General features: G+C 39.3%; 1 protein-coding gene across 4 annotated transcripts in view; it reads right to left on the reverse strand.

The window, feature by feature from the left end:
- The window catches only part of si:dkey-172j4.3 (diacylglycerol kinase eta), an 83,085-nt gene that overhangs the window by 17,110 nt on the left and 45,403 nt on the right, over positions 1 to 20,572 (reverse strand). For all 4 annotated transcript variants that reach the window (XM_035993803.1, XM_031304129.2, XM_031304128.2 and 1 more), the window contains 14 exons: positions 19,207 to 19,317; positions 18,853 to 18,933; positions 16,502 to 16,606; positions 14,904 to 15,036; positions 13,229 to 13,335; positions 12,794 to 12,919; positions 11,251 to 11,353; positions 10,596 to 10,755; positions 10,213 to 10,321; positions 8,410 to 8,549; positions 6,603 to 6,690; positions 4,906 to 4,997; positions 3,323 to 3,422; positions 1,061 to 1,126 (listed from right to left, as the gene is read on the reverse strand). In XM_035993803.1, the coding sequence (XP_035849696.1) occupies positions 1,061 to 1,126; positions 3,323 to 3,422; positions 4,906 to 4,997; positions 6,603 to 6,690; positions 8,410 to 8,549; positions 10,213 to 10,321; positions 10,596 to 10,755; positions 11,251 to 11,353; positions 12,794 to 12,919; positions 13,229 to 13,335; positions 14,904 to 15,036; positions 16,502 to 16,606; positions 18,853 to 18,933; positions 19,207 to 19,317 (1,521 nt within the window). The remainder of the gene's footprint in view (positions 1 to 1,060; positions 1,127 to 3,322; positions 3,423 to 4,905; positions 4,998 to 6,602; positions 6,691 to 8,409; positions 8,550 to 10,212; positions 10,322 to 10,595; positions 10,756 to 11,250; positions 11,354 to 12,793; positions 12,920 to 13,228; positions 13,336 to 14,903; positions 15,037 to 16,501; positions 16,607 to 18,852; positions 18,934 to 19,206; positions 19,318 to 20,572) is intronic.

Here is a 20,572-nt window from a genome sequence, read left to right on the forward strand (position 1 = left end):
TAGATAATAATAATCATTTACAGGTCATACTGAGGGGGTAGGATATATCTGTATTTTATTTATCAGATATAAAATGATGGTCGGCGCAAAGCTTAGTGCCTTTCCCCTTTTAGTGAGCAGCAGGTAGAAATCATACTGGAATTTTAAGGGCTGTGTTATTTCCTTTAGAGTACTGACATCAATCTGTGAATAAAAGACTCCAAAGGGAGCAGAGACACAAAAAGCTGTATGCCATTTTGTTTTTTTAGCTCCTGTGAGAAAACTTAAGATGTGTGAAAAAACATCTACTACTACTCCTTAAAAAGGCTCAGGTTGAATGGGGGGGATTTAAAAACTCTTTAGTGGTTCAACTGAGAAGGAACACTTTATATCTTCTCTGAGCAAACAACCATTCAGTATCTCAGAAATATAGTGCACTAGAAAACTATTCAACTTCATCCTTATCACGTTAAGTGGAAGATATTTAAAACTGACATGTTGTGCCTTATTAATGACCCTTACACTGGATCAATGATGCCAAACAGTTTAAAACTAATGAGCTTAAATGAACGCCAAAACTCTCCTTTAAAACAGGTTGATACAGATAATATAAATAAATTCCAGGATAATGGTTTCCTATAGACCGAATAGTCCCCAACAACAAAAACAGAGTCAGCCACGACTCCTCATCAAAGTTGAAATATTTCTATGAGCACTTAAAAGAAAAGTGATGTTTACCTTCTGAGATAATCTGAATATGTTTAAAGAGGTACAACTACATAGTATTTAACAAGTCAAAAAGATAAGAAAAATGTCAGTTTTACACAGAAATCCATCTTTTGCCTTTAGGCTTTAAACAAATTTCATACATCCATACAGTGTTAGATCAGTCTAACTTTCATTATTTTATCCTTAAACAAGCAGGTTTTGTGCTGTTAGTCACACATTTTGTCACTTGTTCCAGACTGCTCAAATCTAAATTTGGTGCACAACACTTCAGGTGATTTCCAGGCTACACTGCAGTGATTGCTAAGACTATAATATTATATTATAGAATGTATAGAATTCATATTGTTTTTACCTGAGCCTCTGCTTCCTCACTTAAGGCCTTCACGAGGGAATCAAGCTTCTCATTCAGCAATGCACACTGGGAGAAGAGACAGACAGACAGACCGACAGACAGAAAGATAATTTTTATAGTTTCTATGGCTCCCTTGCTCACTTCCAAATCATATGAGCGGTGCAAATTGGGAGATAAAATAGACACCAATGCTAGGCAGAAGTTCATAATTCTCATTTTTGTGCGGCTACATTAACGCTCAAACCAGCATGAAATCAATACCTATACAGCGCACAGAGGTCTTTTATCCACAGAAGCAATAGGTAAATTCTCCTCCAGGCATCAATAAAGCATCACACTATTTGGAAAAAGATAGATAAGTAGGACGGAGCTCAAAGCGCTCTAACAGGAGGGATTTGGGGGAGACTCGAGACGCCTCTGTGAGTGAAAAGATTTTCTCTTCTTGAAAATGTCTCACTAGCTAATACATTTGGCAAACCACTCTTCCTCCCAGCATGACTCTCTTTGCAGTTTCAAACTTGTAGGACCTTTATATGCTGGTGACCGACAGCTGCTGTAAATACGTATTTTAAAACCCCTTGACATCCCAGTTTTCACTTCTTTTTTCTTTAAATAGCTTTAAGGTTGGAAAAATCATGTCCGACAGCATCACATTACAATCAGCTTGTTCCATTTACTACACGATGTTTACTAAAGTAAAATATTACAACCCAATGACTCCATGTTGTTTATGGTGCACCGTTCCATCAAATGGAAATATTTTAGATGCTTTTATGCACATTTCCACAGATTTAGTACATTTGGTTACTTTTGAATCTCCATTAGAATTAAAAACTAGAACTACTGCCTTCTGGTTGTATGCCTCCGCCAACCAGTCAAGTTGCAGTTTACATCAATGTCTGTCAAGACTCATATAATACATGTAGTGTAGACTTTGAAAGAATTTGATAAAAGGTACAAGTGTATTTTTTGGTGAAACAGGGATGCCAATTCAATATCCGACAAAAAATTCAAGATTTTGTAAATTTTAAAACTTTGTAAATAATTTCTCGAGTTGTGAACAATGGCCTTCCTGTCGGTATTCTATTATTTTTTAAATTAAGAGAAGGTAATTATAATTTCAGACGGTTCTCTATCTTTGAAACTGGTATAGGGAGGACTAATGTACATTTTAGATGTGTTTTAGTTTTGGGGGTTAAATTATGGAATGAACTTAATGATGAGTTGAAAGTGTGTACGTCTGTTGAGTTTCAAAAAAGTTGTAAAATCTTAAAATAATTAAGGGTTATGAAGTAATTTAATTAAAATGTGAAACTACTAGGATTGTACTCAAATATTTAGTTTAATTTAGTTTTGTTGGATTTCTGGGTGATACTATGGGGATTATAGGACAGGCAAAAATAAGCCTTAGCTTCAGCCTATTCCTTTTTCGGTTTAGCTACGGTGGCAAATTGTGGGAATGAATTGTTTCTTTCATGTATGGTAACCAAAATCTAATTATTCATCATCATCAAAATGTGAGATATGGCCACAATCTCCCCTTCTGTTTCTGAGTTATGGTGTTGAAATATGGCCAGGAAAATGCTTTTGCAGCATGATATGATGTGGAGTTGACCTTTGACCTTTTTCTGATATAAAATGTCATCACTTCATAATTTTATCCTATCAGACATTTGTGTGAAATGTTGTCATAACAAGCGTAGGAATTGTTGAGTTACATTTTGCGAGTCCACAGGCACAGTGACCTTGACCACCAAAATCTAATCAGTTCATCTTTGAGTCCACGAAAAATTCCTCAAGATGTTAATGAGAGATCGCGTTCACAAAAATGGGACGGACAGACAAACTCGGAAACATAATGCCTCCAGCCACGGCTATGGCCGGTGCGGCTGCATTAAAACAAGGTTTCAAATGAGTTTTGAAATGGCAGCATTTTAGCCAGAGGGCTGTCTTCCACTCTCACCGACATCCACACCTCTACTTTAACACTCATGTTTAGCCTTCCAGCTCCAACTGCACTTTTAACTGAATTCTTATGTGTCAAATAAATAGAAAATATGGAGTGAATAGTGACACTTGGCTTTCAACACAACTATTTCTGTCCCACTCTCTATTATACACGCGCACACAGGCACGCACGCACGCACGCACGCGCACACACACACACACACACACACACACACACACACACCTACACTGCCCACTAGTTACGGTTATACAAGCTCTTACATAAAACGATTGCACACACACAAAACCATTTACCTTCTTTGCCATGGCATCTGCCTCCTCCTTGTTCTCTGTGGCTCTCTCGTACGCCTTCCCCACCTCCGCCACAAAATCATTTACCGTCCCACACAGAAACCTGACGGAGGGGGGAGAGAGTGAAAGGAGAACAGAGTGTGGGGGGGATTGATTAACAATAAAAATTAAACAAATCAGCAGGGTAATACATTTCAGGTTTGGTGATTCACCGTGCAGTCACTGTGTTTGGAGATACCACACACACACACACACACACACACACACACACACACACACACACTCGTTTCATCGCCGCCTACCTGCCTGTCAGCTACATCGCCTCCACACAGTCAGTATTTACTCATAGCTGTTACATTGCTGCTGCATGACTCAGTGGGGAGGTTTCTCCAAACGTACACAGCCCTCGGACACTTGGTTAATATTGGTTCCTTTAAAATGAATATTGCTGCAGATAAAACATGTCCCTTATATATGAGCCTTGTCCTCTTGTGTGCTCTCGTAGGTGTTTATTTCCAAATTAATTATCTGGAAATTACAGATGTATGATAGCACTGTTCTAACTAGTTTATGGTAGTTTTTGAAAGGCGTGCGCTCAGTCTGCTGAACATTGTGCAAATGTCCCTTCAACTTGACGTGGCAAAAGTGAAACGGAATCAATCATATAATTGCGTTACAGGTAGCAGGGTGTTGTTTAGGTTGCAAACTTACAATGGTTTGTCTCTGAAAACGTGTAAAATTTGATTTCGATTGGAGTGCAACTGCCTACACCTTGTACACCTTAGTATAAACTGCCGCCATTCTTAATATAACAACTTATTAAGATTCCAGTGAAACTGCAACTTACTTACAGTTCAATTTGTACTTGAACTGATATCTGTTTTGATTTCCATCATGTGTTGAATGTTTCTCTTGACCCTTAGCTAAATGAAACCAGTTAAAATTCCACTGTATGATTTTAAAAAGTAAACATTTCGAAGTAGGAAAGACACATTTTCTTTTTCCGACGACACCGGAGTTATGTTTAAATAAAAACTGGCTCAGAGTGCGTCCTAAAGTCCCTGAAGTGTGCTGCAGGTCTCCACTACAATCGGCAGCGGTTTAAAAACACACACACACACACACACACACACACACACACACACACACACACACACACACACACACACACACACACACACAGAGCAGTGGAGAAAAGTGCTCTGTAATGGCCGCTCGACTCTTCCCAAAGGAAGACTACTAATGCACTAAAGATGACTCTTAAATACTGATTCATCTGTCTCTTTCATTTACAGCTGGGCAGCACTTACTGTCCCCTCCGTGTGTGCGTGTGTGTGTGTGTGTGTGTGTGTCTATGTGTGTCCGCCCGTCCTTAGGGAGCAAAGCAAAAATCAATACTCATTGACCAGACACTCACTTGCCTCTTTTTGTCTGCCTCTTTCTCTCATCATCTCTCTTCTTTATTCTCCTTTTCCCTCCTAACTTTCACCCTGCCATCTTTATTCTCATCTTCCAGCCTTCACCTGCTTTCTCCTGGCTCCTACTTCCCCCCTGTCCCTGTTTCTGAAGGCATTCGTGGCACGTACTTGGCAGAGGAAATGACGTCACTGTGTTTGTCTGAGTCCAGGATCTTGGCGAGGTGGGAGGCCACAGAGTCTGCATAATGAGTGATGTGGACCTGAGAGAGAGAAAGAAACTTCAGACTTTTTTTTTTGGATCCAGTCAAACCTCACATAGGAATGATTCCTTTTTTAAGTTGGTCTTGAAATTTTAGACTAGATTTCAGCCTTTTTTTTTTTTTTTTTTTTTTAGCTGTGTGGCGGCCCTCAGCTGAAAATTCACAATCTTTAATGAGATTTAAATACAGTACAACAGAGATCTTCAACAAGGGGTCTGGGACCCCTAGGTAGTCCTCAGACTTACTGCAGGGGGGCCGCCAAATTATTCTAAGTTTTTTTGAAAATTAAAATGTCTTAACATGAATCCAATATATTAGTAGCAAATATAAAACAACTTACTTGTGAAAAAAAAAAAAAATCATGCCGACAATTATTATTTTAATATCTTATGCACTAAAAAGGTATACAAAAAGGTGTTAGGCCGCCCCACGTGTTATTGAGGCCCAGTTTAAATGCAACTCTATTGTATACAATATGTGTAGTAGGGGGTCCCTGCTCCATCTCTCTCTCAGTTAAGGGGTCCTTGGCTTAAAAAACGTTGAAGACCCCTGCTGTACAAGGTTTGCTAATGGGATTTTGAACGAGCCTATTGCTAAAAAACTAAGTAAAATGTAATCTTGGTTGAAGGGTGTAGCATGGGCGAAGGAAGAACCCATACAATGTTGGAGCTGATCCGCATCACGGGGCGGATACACAAATCATTTTTGGTTTTCACTAACACTGTGAGATAGTGCATGGCCTTGGCCGAGGTCTGCGCTCTCCCGAGTGCCCTTCTAGTTTAATTCTTAGATTATCAAGAAATATATTTTATCAAAGATATTTATTTTGTAGGTAGTGTTTTTTTTAAAATTTATTTATTTATTTTAGATTGTATGGTTTCTACCCTGTTTATGTATAAAAAACATTTTATTTCCCCCCATTTATAATGTGCCTTTGTCATTCAACCATTTCTTAACTTTTCAGTCATGACTTTAGGAAAAATACTCAAATAATGTGATTTTACCCATCAGTCACTTGAAAACGTTGACTGGAGACAGAATAAAAGACAGAATAACTCTAAGTCAATATAGCACCTTCTATGTACTTGCAAACCAACAGCCAACAAAAAGACTATTGTGGTCTGCCCATGCTCAAAAGACATGACTGGTGAAGGTTTGGGGTGCTGTCATTGGCTTTTTCAGTTGATTGGATCAGCCTTTAACTTAGTGACAAATGACTGATGAGGGCCTTAAAGTCTTTAAACTGGAAAGAATCTGATCGCTCCACTGGCAAATATTACTTAAATTATCCATCTGAGTAATGAATGAATTAGTGGTGAGAAACTGGCTATGCAGGTGCAGAATCATGCTGTAATTTTAAAACTACAGCATGCGCTTTAACTACCAGACAGATTTGGGAGTTGAGAAGCAGCTTTTAGATTAAAATTTAAACTACACTCCCTGTGGTTTAGGTCTGATTGCTTTAGCTGCCAGCTGCTAGACTCAATTGATTCTCAGTGAATGCTTTCGAAAATAATTTCTTGGAGCTTGCGAGATCTGGCTGTGTGGGGCTAATTTATGGACACCATCTGTCAAAAAGCAAACAGCTTCCTGAAAGTAATTTACCTGCAGAGGAGAATCAAGACTGTCGTCTTCTTTCACTATCGGTGTGCGTTTAGTGGTGGCGGGCACCTCGTACGTCATCACACTCCATCTAAAAAGACACACAAAGACACACACCGAAGTCAAGCATTGGAGAATAAACTTTATTATCAGCTAATCAGATCAATATAGAAGGACAGGACACAGGGAATTAAGATATGCAGCGTGTATGTCCTTTTCCTAACTGTGATTGTGCCGCTGATAAAAAAACACCACAATCCATATATAATTCAAGGATCAAGAAGTCAGTTAACACCTCCAAAACATATGTAAGCTTATTTTTTTTTTTACCTATTTGAATTATGTACTTTTAATTAAAGTAAGGAGTAGTTTGACATTTTGGGAAATACGCTTATTCACTTTCTTGCCAAGAGTTAGCTGAGAAAATTGATGCCACTCTCATGTCTGTACAGTAAATATGAAGATACAGCCAGGTTAGCTTAGCTTAGCACAAAGATTGTAAATGGGGGAACCAGTTAGTCTGGCTATGTCCAAACGAATGTGCCTACCAGCAACTCTAAAGTATGACTTATGCTTCTGCGAAGGCTCCATATAGAGCTTTCTCCGTAGCCTACGTAAGTGGCCTGAAGTTTATACTTGTGCGTTGGTGTGTGCGGCGATCTCGGAGACTAGAAGGGCCAGCATGTGTGTGTGTGGGGAGTGTATGGTAGAGCAATTGAAAGAGTGACGGCGATTAACTAGAGTACCGACTCTAGAGTCATAGTGAGAGAAACAAAGTGTCTCCCTGTGCTTTCTGACCACGGTGGGAAATCTGGAAAAGTTATCCCTCTCCTTGATTTCATGTTGTTTATGGAGAAGGAGAACCAGGAAATTAGTCGGGGGAAATGCAACGCTACCAGGCCACAGCCGAGTGACATGCGTTGTGTAGTCACATTTTTCGAGAGGTGCACGTCAGGCTACGGCATAGGGTCTGTATCTCCATGTACCTAGGTATGTAGCCACGGCGTCGATTTAACGCAGAAGCATAAATCAAGCTCTACAGTAAAGGGTTATATGCCGGACTATTTCTTGGCAGGGAGCAGCGTTAAGCTCTGCCAAAGATTGTTTATGAGGTAAAAGAAGCACCACTCTGTAACACCTCTGTACAACCACAAGTGGTTGTACAGAGGTACAACCACTTGTGTGGTTGTACCCGATTGTGTTACATCAATGTCAGGACTTGTATTCTGTCAAATTTTCTTTCATATCAATAATTTTAAGCTTATGGACTTTACAGTTTTAAATGGGGGCCTTCAGTATTTTGATCATGTAGCTTGTGGAAAAATAAGGAGGGATGAATTTCCGGAGCTGCAGCAAGAAGCAGCTAGATGTTCAGCCAATTATGAACTAATGCTACTTAATGTTCAACAATGTGGCATGACAGGTTATTTTTAATGCTGCTTATGAATCTTTCCTAGAGGTATAAATAGAAATAAACAGCCTGTAGTACTTTTAGGTAATTATCTTTGTTGCTTCGACTATTGCTCACTAGTGTTGCAAAGAAAAACTCCTGCACACTGTCTAACTTGCAAAAATCATCCAGGCCAGTTTTCCTCTCAGTCATTATGATACTGTAGCTTAAAAGGAATCCAGTCCTCAGTCTACCTGGAATGGACTGAAGAACATAATAAGAAAGCCTTAAGAGGAAAGCAAAGCAAACAATGGATGGGCAAACTTGGTTAGACACTGTACCTTGCTGGGAACAAACAGTGCTAACCACGTTGTTGCCCCCCACCCTCTCTCTCTCTTTCTCTCTCTCTCTCTCTCTCACCGGTCCAGCATTTTGGTGGTGGCTCTCTCCAGCTTCTCCAGGATCTGCAGCAGCTGAGCGTCGTCGTCACAGAGGCCTCCCCAGCCCAGAACCCGAGCCAGGTCGTTACCTGTGCCCAGAGGCAACACGCCCAGCTGGCACTGTAATGTAAGACAATATGTCATCTGCAAACAAATTGATTGAATCCAATTTTCAAATGATTTATGTCTCATCTTTCTAAATCACAAAGAGAGTGGGGAACCACTGTAAGTCAGATACTACAGATTTGTGGGCACAAATAAAATGCAGGTGTTTAACATGGACTCTCTAAAAACTCTAAAACAAACACATTTATATCCAAACATTAGATCTTTATTCTCTTGGTAAACATAAGCACACTAGTTGCAGTCCTTACACTGCTATTTAGGGACACATATGAAAAGTTACAGTTATAAATTAAATTAAATTAATAATTTAAATTATTATTAATCAAAATCTTCTGTTCTCTTTATTTTGGGTTTCAACTGACAACAGTAGACAAGCATTAAAGTAATGCAGGCGTCTACTGTGCCAATCAGAAGAAACGGATAAAAAAAAGGTTCTTTTGAATTATGAAATTGAAAAAAAAAATGGTAAGATATATAATTGATCACTTCTGTCAGAATCCTACAAATTAGAGGAATGGGTTTGTTACACAAGTATAGGATGGAGATGATTATTAGTCTGCCCTAAATTTCCTCCTCAAGGACAAAAAAAATAGTTTTGAACTGTAACATCTTGCAACATAAAGACAAATAGTCTTTAGATTGTGATTATAGAGGCAAGGCATACCAATGTGAAAATCTTGAGGAAAAAATGTGAGAAACATTACACTGGCTGACACGTCGTTAAAAGTGTTAAATTACCTGAAAATTATTTAAACTGATTTGAATGCCACTTAAGTATCCAAATTAAACACTAATTTGAAAATTAAAAACACGTTATCTGACATGGCATTCATTGATTTGGATTACTTCCATGACATTAATGAATTAGTTTAGTTAATCAGTGTATCATTGGTCATTTTACCCATTGCCACCCTCACTTTCTCTTTGACCCTGTCCTCCCCTGACATTCTTTATTTATTGTGTCCTTTCTCTTTCTCTCTATTTCCTAATTCACTTCCTTGTTGGCTTTTGAGTCTTGTCCAAATGTTACTCGCCACATGTTCAACACTATTTCCATTTCAGGTTTGAGGACAACGGACAGCAAAAGCAGGGTTTTACGGCAGTAAGCAGTAACAGTAAAGTCCATGAGTCTGTAAATCTATGCATGTGCCTGTTATTTCTGACAATTTGATAAACAAAAAAATGTATATAATGCTGTAACCCCAATTAACAAAACTGGTTAAAAAAGTTATATCATTTTTTAATAAATCACCAGGGGAGTCCGGTACAGCCTGACTCTAAAACTGAGATTATTATTGATACTTGATATATTCAAGTTTATGTTGTGCTTGTTCAATGGCTGTTTGGTAAAATGCTCTTAAACACATTTAGAGAGGATTTGAATTGCTATTTTTATTCTCAATGCTTATCATTTTGGCACTGTTGATTTTCCTTTGGGGCTGGCTAAAAACTCTTTGGGGGATGCCAACAATGATGCCAAAAACTGGAAAATACTTTAGGTTTAGGAACACCATTAGGTTTTTTATCATTTGCAACATGAGCACAAGAGGTGGCTTTTCACTTCCTCTTGCCCAACAGCGTTCTCCACAGTTACCTTCAATGTTATATCATCATCCTTCCTCCTCCTCCTCCTCCTCCTCCTCCTCGTCGCTCTCACCTGTTTATGGAGGTTGAGTTTATCCAGCTCTGAGAGCACCCAGCCCACGCTGCCATCTCCTCCGCACACCAGGATACGAAATGTCACAAACTTCTGGAAAAGGCGCAGGCTGCGGGAGGAGGAGAAAGTGGGATGGGATGGGAGGATGAGGAGAGGAAGGAAGCAAAAAGCACAAAATGTTAAGAGGTAGATGTCATGAAAAGGCAGCAACAGTACAGCATCAGTACATGCATTAAACCAGTCGTGACGAACTAGAAACTCCCACTAGTGAAGCAATCAACTAGTAGAAAAAAGGGCTGTTAACAAGTAAAATGTAAGACTTTTCTGCTACATTTAAGCTTATTATTTCATTAATAATTGAAGTACTATAATTTAGTAAGTACCCGAGCTCTGGTCCTCCATTCATCAGGTCAAAGACTTGAGCTGGGTTGAGGAGCTGCTTGAATTTGCGGAGGAACTTCACTCCCTGGTTGTCTCCGCTTTTGGAGTTGACCAGGACCAGGAGAGGACTGGAGCACGATGCTGAGGTGGCCTTCCAGAAGCCTGAAAGGAAATCAATTAACAGGTTTTGAAAAACTAGAAAACTATCTAGCTCTCAGATTCAAGTCCAAATGTTGGCAATCACGTACTGTTCATGTTGAGAAAGCTGTATTTGATGGATCCTGGATGCTGGAGACCTGGGATTATGTCAGAATTGTCCATTTCTAATGACAGATACCTTTTTTTGTGTAATTTGATGTAATTCTTTGGCTGTTGTGTTGCAAATATTCGTCTTTTCTTCAAATTTCTACTAGAAAGGTTTGTCCAAGCATGATAGAATTTAAAATGTTCATTTAAATTGTTGTATTTTTGTATTTGCTATACAGTTGAAAAAAAAATCAAAGGGTAATTTGCAATGTCACGCCCTCTGCATCCAAAGGATTTACACCACTGGAGGTGAAAGGTGACATTCCTGATCTTTGAACCTACTGTACATGCAGTACTATGAACAAAAGAGCCTGTGTGTGTGTGTGTGTGTGTGTGTGCGAGGTGTCATACCATCGGAGTCGATGCTGTTAAGTGCAGTGGGAGGGATGATTGACACTCGATATTGACCCAAGGGACACACCTTACCCATTTGTTCTTTACAGCTGTTGTGGACCTACACACACACACACACACACACACACACACACACACACACACACACACACACACACACACACACACAAAGTCAGTGGTCACCATATTAATTCTATATTTCAGTAGAAGCAGAAAGGTCATTACATCCCTCTGAAACCCACCAAATGTCAGTTCTGTAACCTTTACAAATACCATTCTGATTCATTTGTGCATGTGTTTCTGTGTGCGTGTGCTGAAGATCAGACTTATTAATGTGTGTTAATTTGCTCCATACACTTGCTCTTAACACTCAAAAGCAATTCAGCCTTTGCCAAGCGGAACTGCAAGACAGAGTAAGGTTACATCTCCGTGACTGTTTGTGTCTTAAAGGACAATTCTACTGGACTGTTCTGGTGGATTTTGAAATGAATGCTGTCTTGTTAACTCATAGTAAAGTGAAGGTTGCTCAAGCCATAAAATGTAACTTTATTTTGTCTTTTATTATATGAACTATAGCAGAGTAGTGCTTTGGTCTGTCTTTTGCACAGGAACATTTTTCTCTTGATGTTGCAGGAGGCGGTCAGAGCATCGGGTCAGACTGAGATACCCCGAAGCTGACAGAAATTCATCCGCCCTGTTTCATTCCTCATTTCTAACCTGTCCTCCTCCTCTTCACCTTGGGGATCTGGCTGCCATCTTAAAACTTAACCAGAGTCAGTGTATTACCTACAGTAGATGGCAATTGCACGGCCCCAGTAATTTTACCTCGCAAAACACGAGAGTTGCTGATTTACCGCTGCCTAGATCAATTAGTTGGTTTGTGTTGTGTGACTTTGGAGAGCGAGTTAAGAACAATAAAAAAAGTTTGGGAGCAGATCTCACTCTGACTGCACTGAAAGTCACAATTTCCTGTGCGTATATCAACATGTCAGACTGTTTGGAGAACAAACGAAAGAAAATGTTATCTTATGTATTAATAATAATGAGATATTCCAACTTCTACTTCATACAGTTTTAAATCAAAAAGAAATATACTGTGTATATTGGAAACTGCAGTAAATGAAAACATTTTCTTTTCCAATATTGTTTTCCAGTGACAAATGTTGCACTTTTGTTTTGAAGGTAGTATCACAACCCTTCCTGTATTATCCTTGATAGTTGCTTTGGCAGTTAGAGAGTTACTGGAAGTCAATATTTGGGACATGTAGATCAAAACTTTTGCCTACTGCACACATGGCTTTTCTTCCCACCAGAAAAGTAATTAATTAAGACCAATTCCACTGGCACAGACTCTAGTACCATGGACATCAGTCAATTTATAGCATTGATGTTTGATTTAAAATTCATGTAAAAACTGTCTAGGGTAAGATCTAAACTGAAAATAACTATCAGCTAGTAGTGATGTCCTAAATAAACACTAACACTGATTTGACAAGACAGTTTTCTGACAGGATGGAAGCCATGATTTAATCGCACTTACGATGGCTTTGCACCAGAGGCAGCGCCAGTCCTGCAGCCGCCGCACGCTGCCACAGTTCTTGTCACACACCACACATTTGGCACTGACCGGCAGATTGCCTTCCAGCCACTGGTGGGACATAAACACCTGGGGAAATGTGCAAAAATACTGAGAACTTGAGGCATCAACTGCCCTGAGACAAAGCTCATTTGACTTGAAGTTATGATAAATCGGGCATATATTATTTGCTATTTGCATGCAAAGATCTATGGAAATCCAAAAAATTGTGTATTATAATTTGCATGCTTTTCCATCCTGGGTAACGTACTGTATACTAACAGTTATATTCAGTCTTTTAAGTGATCATGTTTTAGCTTTGGCACACAATCTAAACTCCTAGTCAATTAAACTGAAGCTTTTTCACAACATTGTTTTTGTTGACATGTTTTGTCTCACCCCTTCCTCATCCTCAATGATGTCATTTCCTATTGACGCCAGTGTGGTCCATTTGCAGTTGTTGGTGGAGCGAACTGCACAGCGTTTATGAGCCTTGAACTTACAAACTGTGGAGGAAAAATCAATAAATGTCATGTTAAACAAACTCAAATAAATACCCTTGGCAATAAAATTCCAAAAAGCATATGAACATAAAGCGCTGGGCCCTTTTTTCACACTGTAATTTAGCATTTTTTGCAACTTAAAGATGGACAAGGGCCAAGAAGTTTGCACTTGTGGTTCTGTGCTGTGATAAATCTAACCACCAAATGTCTACTATTTATTCTGAATCAGAAGTGGTTGGACAATTTCGAAAATTAGAAAAATCTTTTTTTGGATGAACGTTGGATCAATTATTCACCGTTTAATCGGCTGATGTTTATGCTTTGCTGTCATTAAAACTTCTGGTTTGGTACCAATAACATTCACATGAATCAAGATAAATTTTTGATGTTGATGTTATTTATAAATGGTTCTCTATATTTTTGTTCATTCCAATTATTTTGTTCCCATCTATAGGAATTAAGTAAAATGACATGACAAATCATAGCATAGGGCTGAACAATGAATCGTTTTCAAATCAACATCGCGATTTGAAAGAATGCGATTAGCTAATCGTGATGGCCGCGATTAATCAAATGTGCAATATTTATTTAAATGTTTGGTGTAACATTTGATTTACCATTTTTTATTTCTCTTTTTATTATTATATTTACTGTTTTTTTTTCATAATCTAAATGCTGGAATAATGTTACATATCACAGATTGTTTACAGAAATGTTGTATTTTCAGTGGAATTTTCATTTATTTTTTGTAACTTTATTTAACATGATCGTAGAAGGTGCAATATGTCGATGCTGCTATTGAACTGAGGAATATCAGAAATTTTAGTGTACAGGAAAGTAGGATTATTTTTTTATTGGAATTGTTTTTATTATTATAACTTTAGCTTTTGTGTTAAATGTTCTGTGTTTGACTGGCCAATGTTCCATGCTTATTAAAAGAAAAACACTTATTGCTGGCAATTCATATCCATGTGCTCATCCTTGCATAAGAATATAGAGCCGTTTTGATGGTCTCATGTTATAATGCTCCATGACATGTTTTATCGGTTACACAGTGAATATTAAACTTAAGCTAAACTTTTTTTTTTTTAATCGCAAATCGAATCGTAATCGCAATATTTGGCAGAAAAATCGCAACTAGATTTTTTTCCCCAAATCGTTCAGCCCTAGTAGAGCATTATAATTCATAACAGACAACATCAAGATTTTGCTCTGAAATTTACCAATAATGTGTACTGACAACATACCTAAAAACCGTGCATGTGTGTGTGTTTTACTGCTGATATGAGAGGAGGTAACTAAGGTGTCAGTGTATCAAACCCGTGATGAAACCTGCCTCGCCCTGCAATAAGGAGCAATAAACCTACTTCTGTACTTTCACAGTCAGCTGCTCTATATGCTTTTCTATAATGACAGTCAGTTAAGAGGACACAAAAAAATCCCAGACATTTACGTGGGAGAACAAATTTAAAGATATTCGTCAGAATATTTGGTTAGGTCAAAACTACTGGTATTGGCCCTTGGTGCGTCTTTAAATGTGGGTATTTGTGTGTGTGTGTTTGCTTATGTACCTTCACAGGACAGGCCGTGGGAGGTGACGCCTGGCAGAGCCTCCCTGCAGACGTTGCAGAAGGTCGGCCTGGCGTGCGAGCAGGCGTACCAGTTGTGCATCCCAGAGAAATGCTCCATGTTGAACTGGCTGGCCTGGGGGGGGGGGATATGGAAGGAGAGGACAACTACATCAGAATTCCATGTTAAACTGGCTGGGCTTTCAGAGGTGGAAACACAGAAATCATCGGAGTGCTACATCAGAAAATCTAGCCTGGGGAAAGAGAGATATTGCAGGATGGGACAATGACTTTTTAAATTTCATGGTTAACTGCACAGCTAGATTAAGCATGGATACATGGATAAGAAACTGACATCAACTGTACATATTAAACTTTGTGGCCCCGGGATTAAAACAAGGATTGACAATATTAATGCTACGGCTGACTGGCCTGAGCAAAAGAGGTCCATACAGGCAGAATTAGGCGTTAGCCGGTGCCTTATAGTTCGGGTCTTTTGAAACGGGGTTGAATGAGGTACGTCTACATTGTCAGTGTATTACCTACAGTACGTGGCAGTCTGCACGCCCCCAGAAGCAGATCAAGCAGTAGTATTGACACTTAAGCTAAGCAATGTGCTGCTGTGGATGGGGGCAGCAAAACATATTTCAGCCACTTAAAAAAGGCCCACCTAAAAAAATCTGGTTAAAATCAGCTATATTTAGAATATTTTACTGCTTTACCTTGCTATCAGACAGCCCTTGTAGCAGCAGCTAAAATACTGTACGTTTAGCTGCTGCCCCCGTCCACAGCAGTACATTGCTTAGCTTCCGTATTGGTACACTTACCTGCCTTTTTCAAACTGGGGGCGTGCCGGCCACCATCTACTGTGGGTAACACACTAAATATGTATAAGTACCTCATATAACTCCACTTCAAAACTGTGACATCAGTGGTGTTAAACCAAACTTTCAATACAAAATAATCCACTTTCTATCATCTTTCTTTTCATAAAGTGTTCACAGCTCTAGAGATATCAAAATGTCCAATCAGAATTCATTTGGAGAAGATGCTATCCACGTTTTGATCTGCACCCTCACAAACTTGCAGAATAGGGAGGAACACCACATCAAGTAGGATAAATGGAGGTATATGACAATGACATAAATTAAAAACCCTAAATGAAAGTGAGGAACAATAAAAGCCCAAAACCTGAGAGAATTTCAGCTTAGCTAGGATGGCAGCTTACAGTCTTTAGCTCTCTTTATAGCCTATTAAAAGCAGAGGGTGTGGTTTTATGAGCAACATTAATCTGCTGGCAAACAGCTAAAATGAAAAGTAGATAAGAGAAATGAGGGATCAGGAGAGTGTTTCCCTTCATGAAAAGGAGGATACTTTGAGAAAAGAACAGATGGGAGAAGAATTAAGAAGTGATGTGTGAAGCCTGTTCTCATTAAAATAGATTAAACACTAGCTTCTTATCAAAGGATCATCAACTTGGCACATATTTAATATTCTGATGTCAGCCTGCAGAATAAATAACAATTTCTAATTTCAGCCTTCTGAATAAATAACAATATTAGAACATGAAGAGACTGCTGGAGAGATGAAAAAACACTTACCTCATAGGTTTCCCATTTCTGGACGGATTTAAGAGCGCCGATCCAGTCCTCCATTTCCTTCCTGCTCTCGGCACATAACATTAGTTTGCGAAATGGAGTGATCAGCTAAGAAAACAAAATGGAAAAGCGTAAGAATGAAAGTCTGAGCTTAGAAGTGAAATATTTTATTTATATCTCATCTGCAGCCAAATCTATGCACCTAATTTATTCATTTGTCAACATCACATCACATTATTGGGATTCTACAGCCATGCTATAGCAGCTCTGTGAAGCTAAATGCTATCGTCAGCATGCTAACATTCTCACAATGACAATGCTGATGTTGAGCAGGTATGCTAACATTAGCTAATTAGCGCTAAACACAAAGTACAGCTGAGGCTCATGGAAATGGTTTTATTTTTCCAGGTACAGTATAAGTTTTGGATCATAGTGGGTCATATGTATGGAGCCCCTAAGGGGACATGACATAACTTTTTTTTTCTGGTGCGCAGGCAAAAGTATCTTGTGTAGGGTGACCAGATTTCCCGGAACTAAAACTGGGACACTTTAAGCGTGACCGTAGTGCTCGTGCACGCACGTACTTTTTAACGTGCCAGCCCAGGTCAGACATAGACACAGACTAGATTAGACACAAATTGGCCAACAGCACACATAGGCCTACTGCTCACATACATTTTCTTGGTATGTAGCCTATCTAAGAAATAATATTAAAAGACATTGAGTGAGTTTCATGTGGGACTAACTTTATTTTTCAGAATTAAAGCATTCTTTTGGAAAATGAACCCACTGAACTTGTGAAAAACTTTGTGAAAAGGTATTTTTCATTGCATGGCACTTAACAAATTATTTGGAACTGCTGCCACAGGCTTGAACTAAAGTTATAGCAACACTTTATGGTAAGGGTACATGAATTATGAATTCATGCATGAATTAATTCATGATTTGTGCATTACTTCAATCATCAGGAATTGAGTTCATAGCCTCTCATTCATGACCTCATGCATGAACAACACATCAACTAAAGCATTAGGTAAGGTGTATAAAGCAGACCAGTTAAAAGGTGATAAATAATCATGATCACGCTTAATAAATCATAATTCCTAATGATGTGAATGCTTTAGTAGTGTTGTTCATGTATGAGTATGAGAGACTATAAACAAAATCAATTCCTGATGATTCATGGGATATTAAGGAATGCAGTAACACATAAATCATTAATTACATAATGCATAATAATACATAGCCTACATCAATTAATTCATGCATGAATTCATGATACCCTTACCGTAAAGTGTTACCAGTGCTATTCTAACCAACGACACACACACACACACACACACACACACACAAATGTAATCTCATTTGATAGAGCAGATAGCTTCCCTATTGGAAACATTCATTCCGTATATTTGTTAGAGGAGTGAATTTGCTCAAGAATCAATTTGTTGGCTGAAAGCCTACTGTGAAATTGTGCACAGGTGTCAGCAAAATTGGCCCATGTGACGAGTAGCGCCTTTAAGGTGGGAATGGTCATGTGGTTCCTCTCGTCAGTCCATGTGTTGTTCATGAGCGAAAAGATCCGCTCACAGGCTGCACAGATTATGCAGACCGCTACGACTGGCTGACAACACACACACACATTGTTAAAATCATAGGCTGGACGCTTAATTAGTCTTTCTACATGGGTTTAGTTAATGACCGGGCTATAATAAGACCATGTCGGCTATGTAATCGCTGACAACCGGGACAATGTCATAGTGACAAGACATTTTAGCGTCCCGTCAGGCTTTTGTCAGGACTCGGGACACACAATTCAAAATTGGGACTGTCCCGGTCAAACCGGGACGACTGTTCACCCTAATCTTGTGCTCACAAGAAATCGATCTAAGGCTAACGTTATGTGGCTAAAGTTAATATTTCACATTCACAGCAGTTAACAGTTGCCTTATCATCTTTAAGTTTGTTGATGACACTATCAAGTACATTTCGTTGCGTTTTAAGGAAGATGAATACCTTCTCCTCGGCGGCCATTCTGACTACTACTCAGATTGGTTTCTTGTGCACACCAGAAAAAAAAATTCCCATGTCCCTTTAGAGACTCCGTACATACGTGATGATTGGGAGAGACTATTTTAGTTTGAGTCAAAAAACTTTTTGGGGAAAATCCTACTCTTTGTGCCTTTAAAAAAACATGACCATCTGTACCAAATAGCATGGCAATCTATCCAATAGTTGTCAAGGTTTTTCAGTCTGGACCAAACTCTTGTCGTAACTTGCCATTAAAATCTAAGCCAACTGTACAGTTTTTAAATGCTTTACTCCACATTTTTGAGACCAGTCTTGTTGCTTACCGTGAAGCTGTTGTTAATGTTCTTGGTGCTGGTCTCGGCCACACTGGCGTCTGATAGGTCCACTTCATCAAAAATCAAAGACTGATGGGAGGAAAAACAAAACAATGCAAAAATCAGCTTCATCTGCTTTTCTTGTAGCATATTCAGGTACTGTACATACAATCACACATTGTCTTTCCCCTCACACCTGTCAAAATCACATGTAATCACATGTAAATCCTTCTTTGATGCGTAATCTCATGATTGTTTCTAACTTGTGATTTTGGTTTCACGGCTTACTGAATTGTATCCGAAATGCTTACAAATGCCATAAACATTTTGTGCTGCTGTAAGAAGTATCACACATTCTTGTACCTTGCAGTCCTTGGCATAGTAGAGGGTCCTGCCTCTGAGTTTGAAGTATCTCCTTTTCCATCTCTGGAAAGAACTGGTCTGCTTTAACAGGATTCCCTCCTTCACACTTTTCTGTAGCGAGACAGAGAAAGGACAAAAAAAGAGGGAGAGATTGGAGGAGGAAAAAAAAAAACAGACATTAGTGCATCCAGATCCTGTGAATAACTAAAGCGACAGGTATTCTTCCTGGAGTTTGGATAGTACCACTAGGATGGCTCATTTCTGTCTTTGCAGAGAGGTTCTTATTGAATCTGTCAAGATAGGAGACACTCAGAAATGTTTACTGAAAGGACTATACCTGTGTTTTTGTGCAGTTTCAAACCCCTGCCAGTCATTTACCGAACGTATATGTTGTTAATTTATCTGTTAAATAAGAAAAGGAGGAAGCTACGGTTGGCTTGGTGTCCGTGCAGTATGTGTGTGTCGATAAGAGAGTAAATACAGCAAAAACACAGGAAGTATTGTTCTGTACTGCGATTATAGGAGCAACAGTGATGGTGTGATGCAGTAAGTAGGATGTGCAGCCATCCGTGTCTGCATGAGAATTGTTAACACGGCAAGCGCATGATTTGATTTGATACCATGGATATCATGTTTGACTGCGTCTCTGCTCATCATGCGCTCGTTCTTTCTCTCTCTCCATTCATGAGTACGTGCCCTGAGAGGATAGAATGCATCATGGGTAATCAATGTGAGATAGGACATCAGAGGGTCGCCATGGAGATCCTCATTTCTCAAACAAGAGGCTACCCAGGCCTAGGTGCTGGCGCAGGCACATACACATACTAAGAGAGAAGACACACCAGCCCGATAAGTGGGCGTCGGGCCGTCTGGCGAGGTCCGTGACTCGAGTCTGTTCGGTGTGTCCTGTGCCGTCGGCCGTCCGAGGAGCCGTCAGCATTCATTTGGGCAGACCCAACATGTTCAGTCGGGGACGGCTGGTTGGTGTGTCAGGGCCCTTACACGCACGCACGCACGCACGCACGCACGCACACACGCCCATGTGTGTGTGCCCGCTGTGTGTCTATAATACTTTCATTACAGAATGTCAACTCTCCCCAGGGTTTTCACACACACAGCATAAAAGCGGAGTGATTTAGTTGGGAATGTTTTAATTAGTGCCATCCTATAGTTCCTTAAAACAGGAATGTGGTTGCTTAAAACATTTCTTAAAAAAAAAAAACACGATTAAAAAAATAATACAATAACCTGTGCTAGAATAACCATTTAAGAGAAAATAATAAACATTTTCAATATATTTCTGTAAAAACTTAAAAATGTGTCCCATATTATCAGGATGACTTACAGGAAATGACTAATCATGCTG

Source organism: Sander lucioperca, chromosome 17, assembly GCF_008315115.2.
Source record: "Sander lucioperca isolate FBNREF2018 chromosome 17, SLUC_FBN_1.2, whole genome shotgun sequence".
NCBI classification, from domain to species: Eukaryota; Metazoa; Chordata; class Actinopteri; order Perciformes; family Percidae; genus Sander; species Sander lucioperca.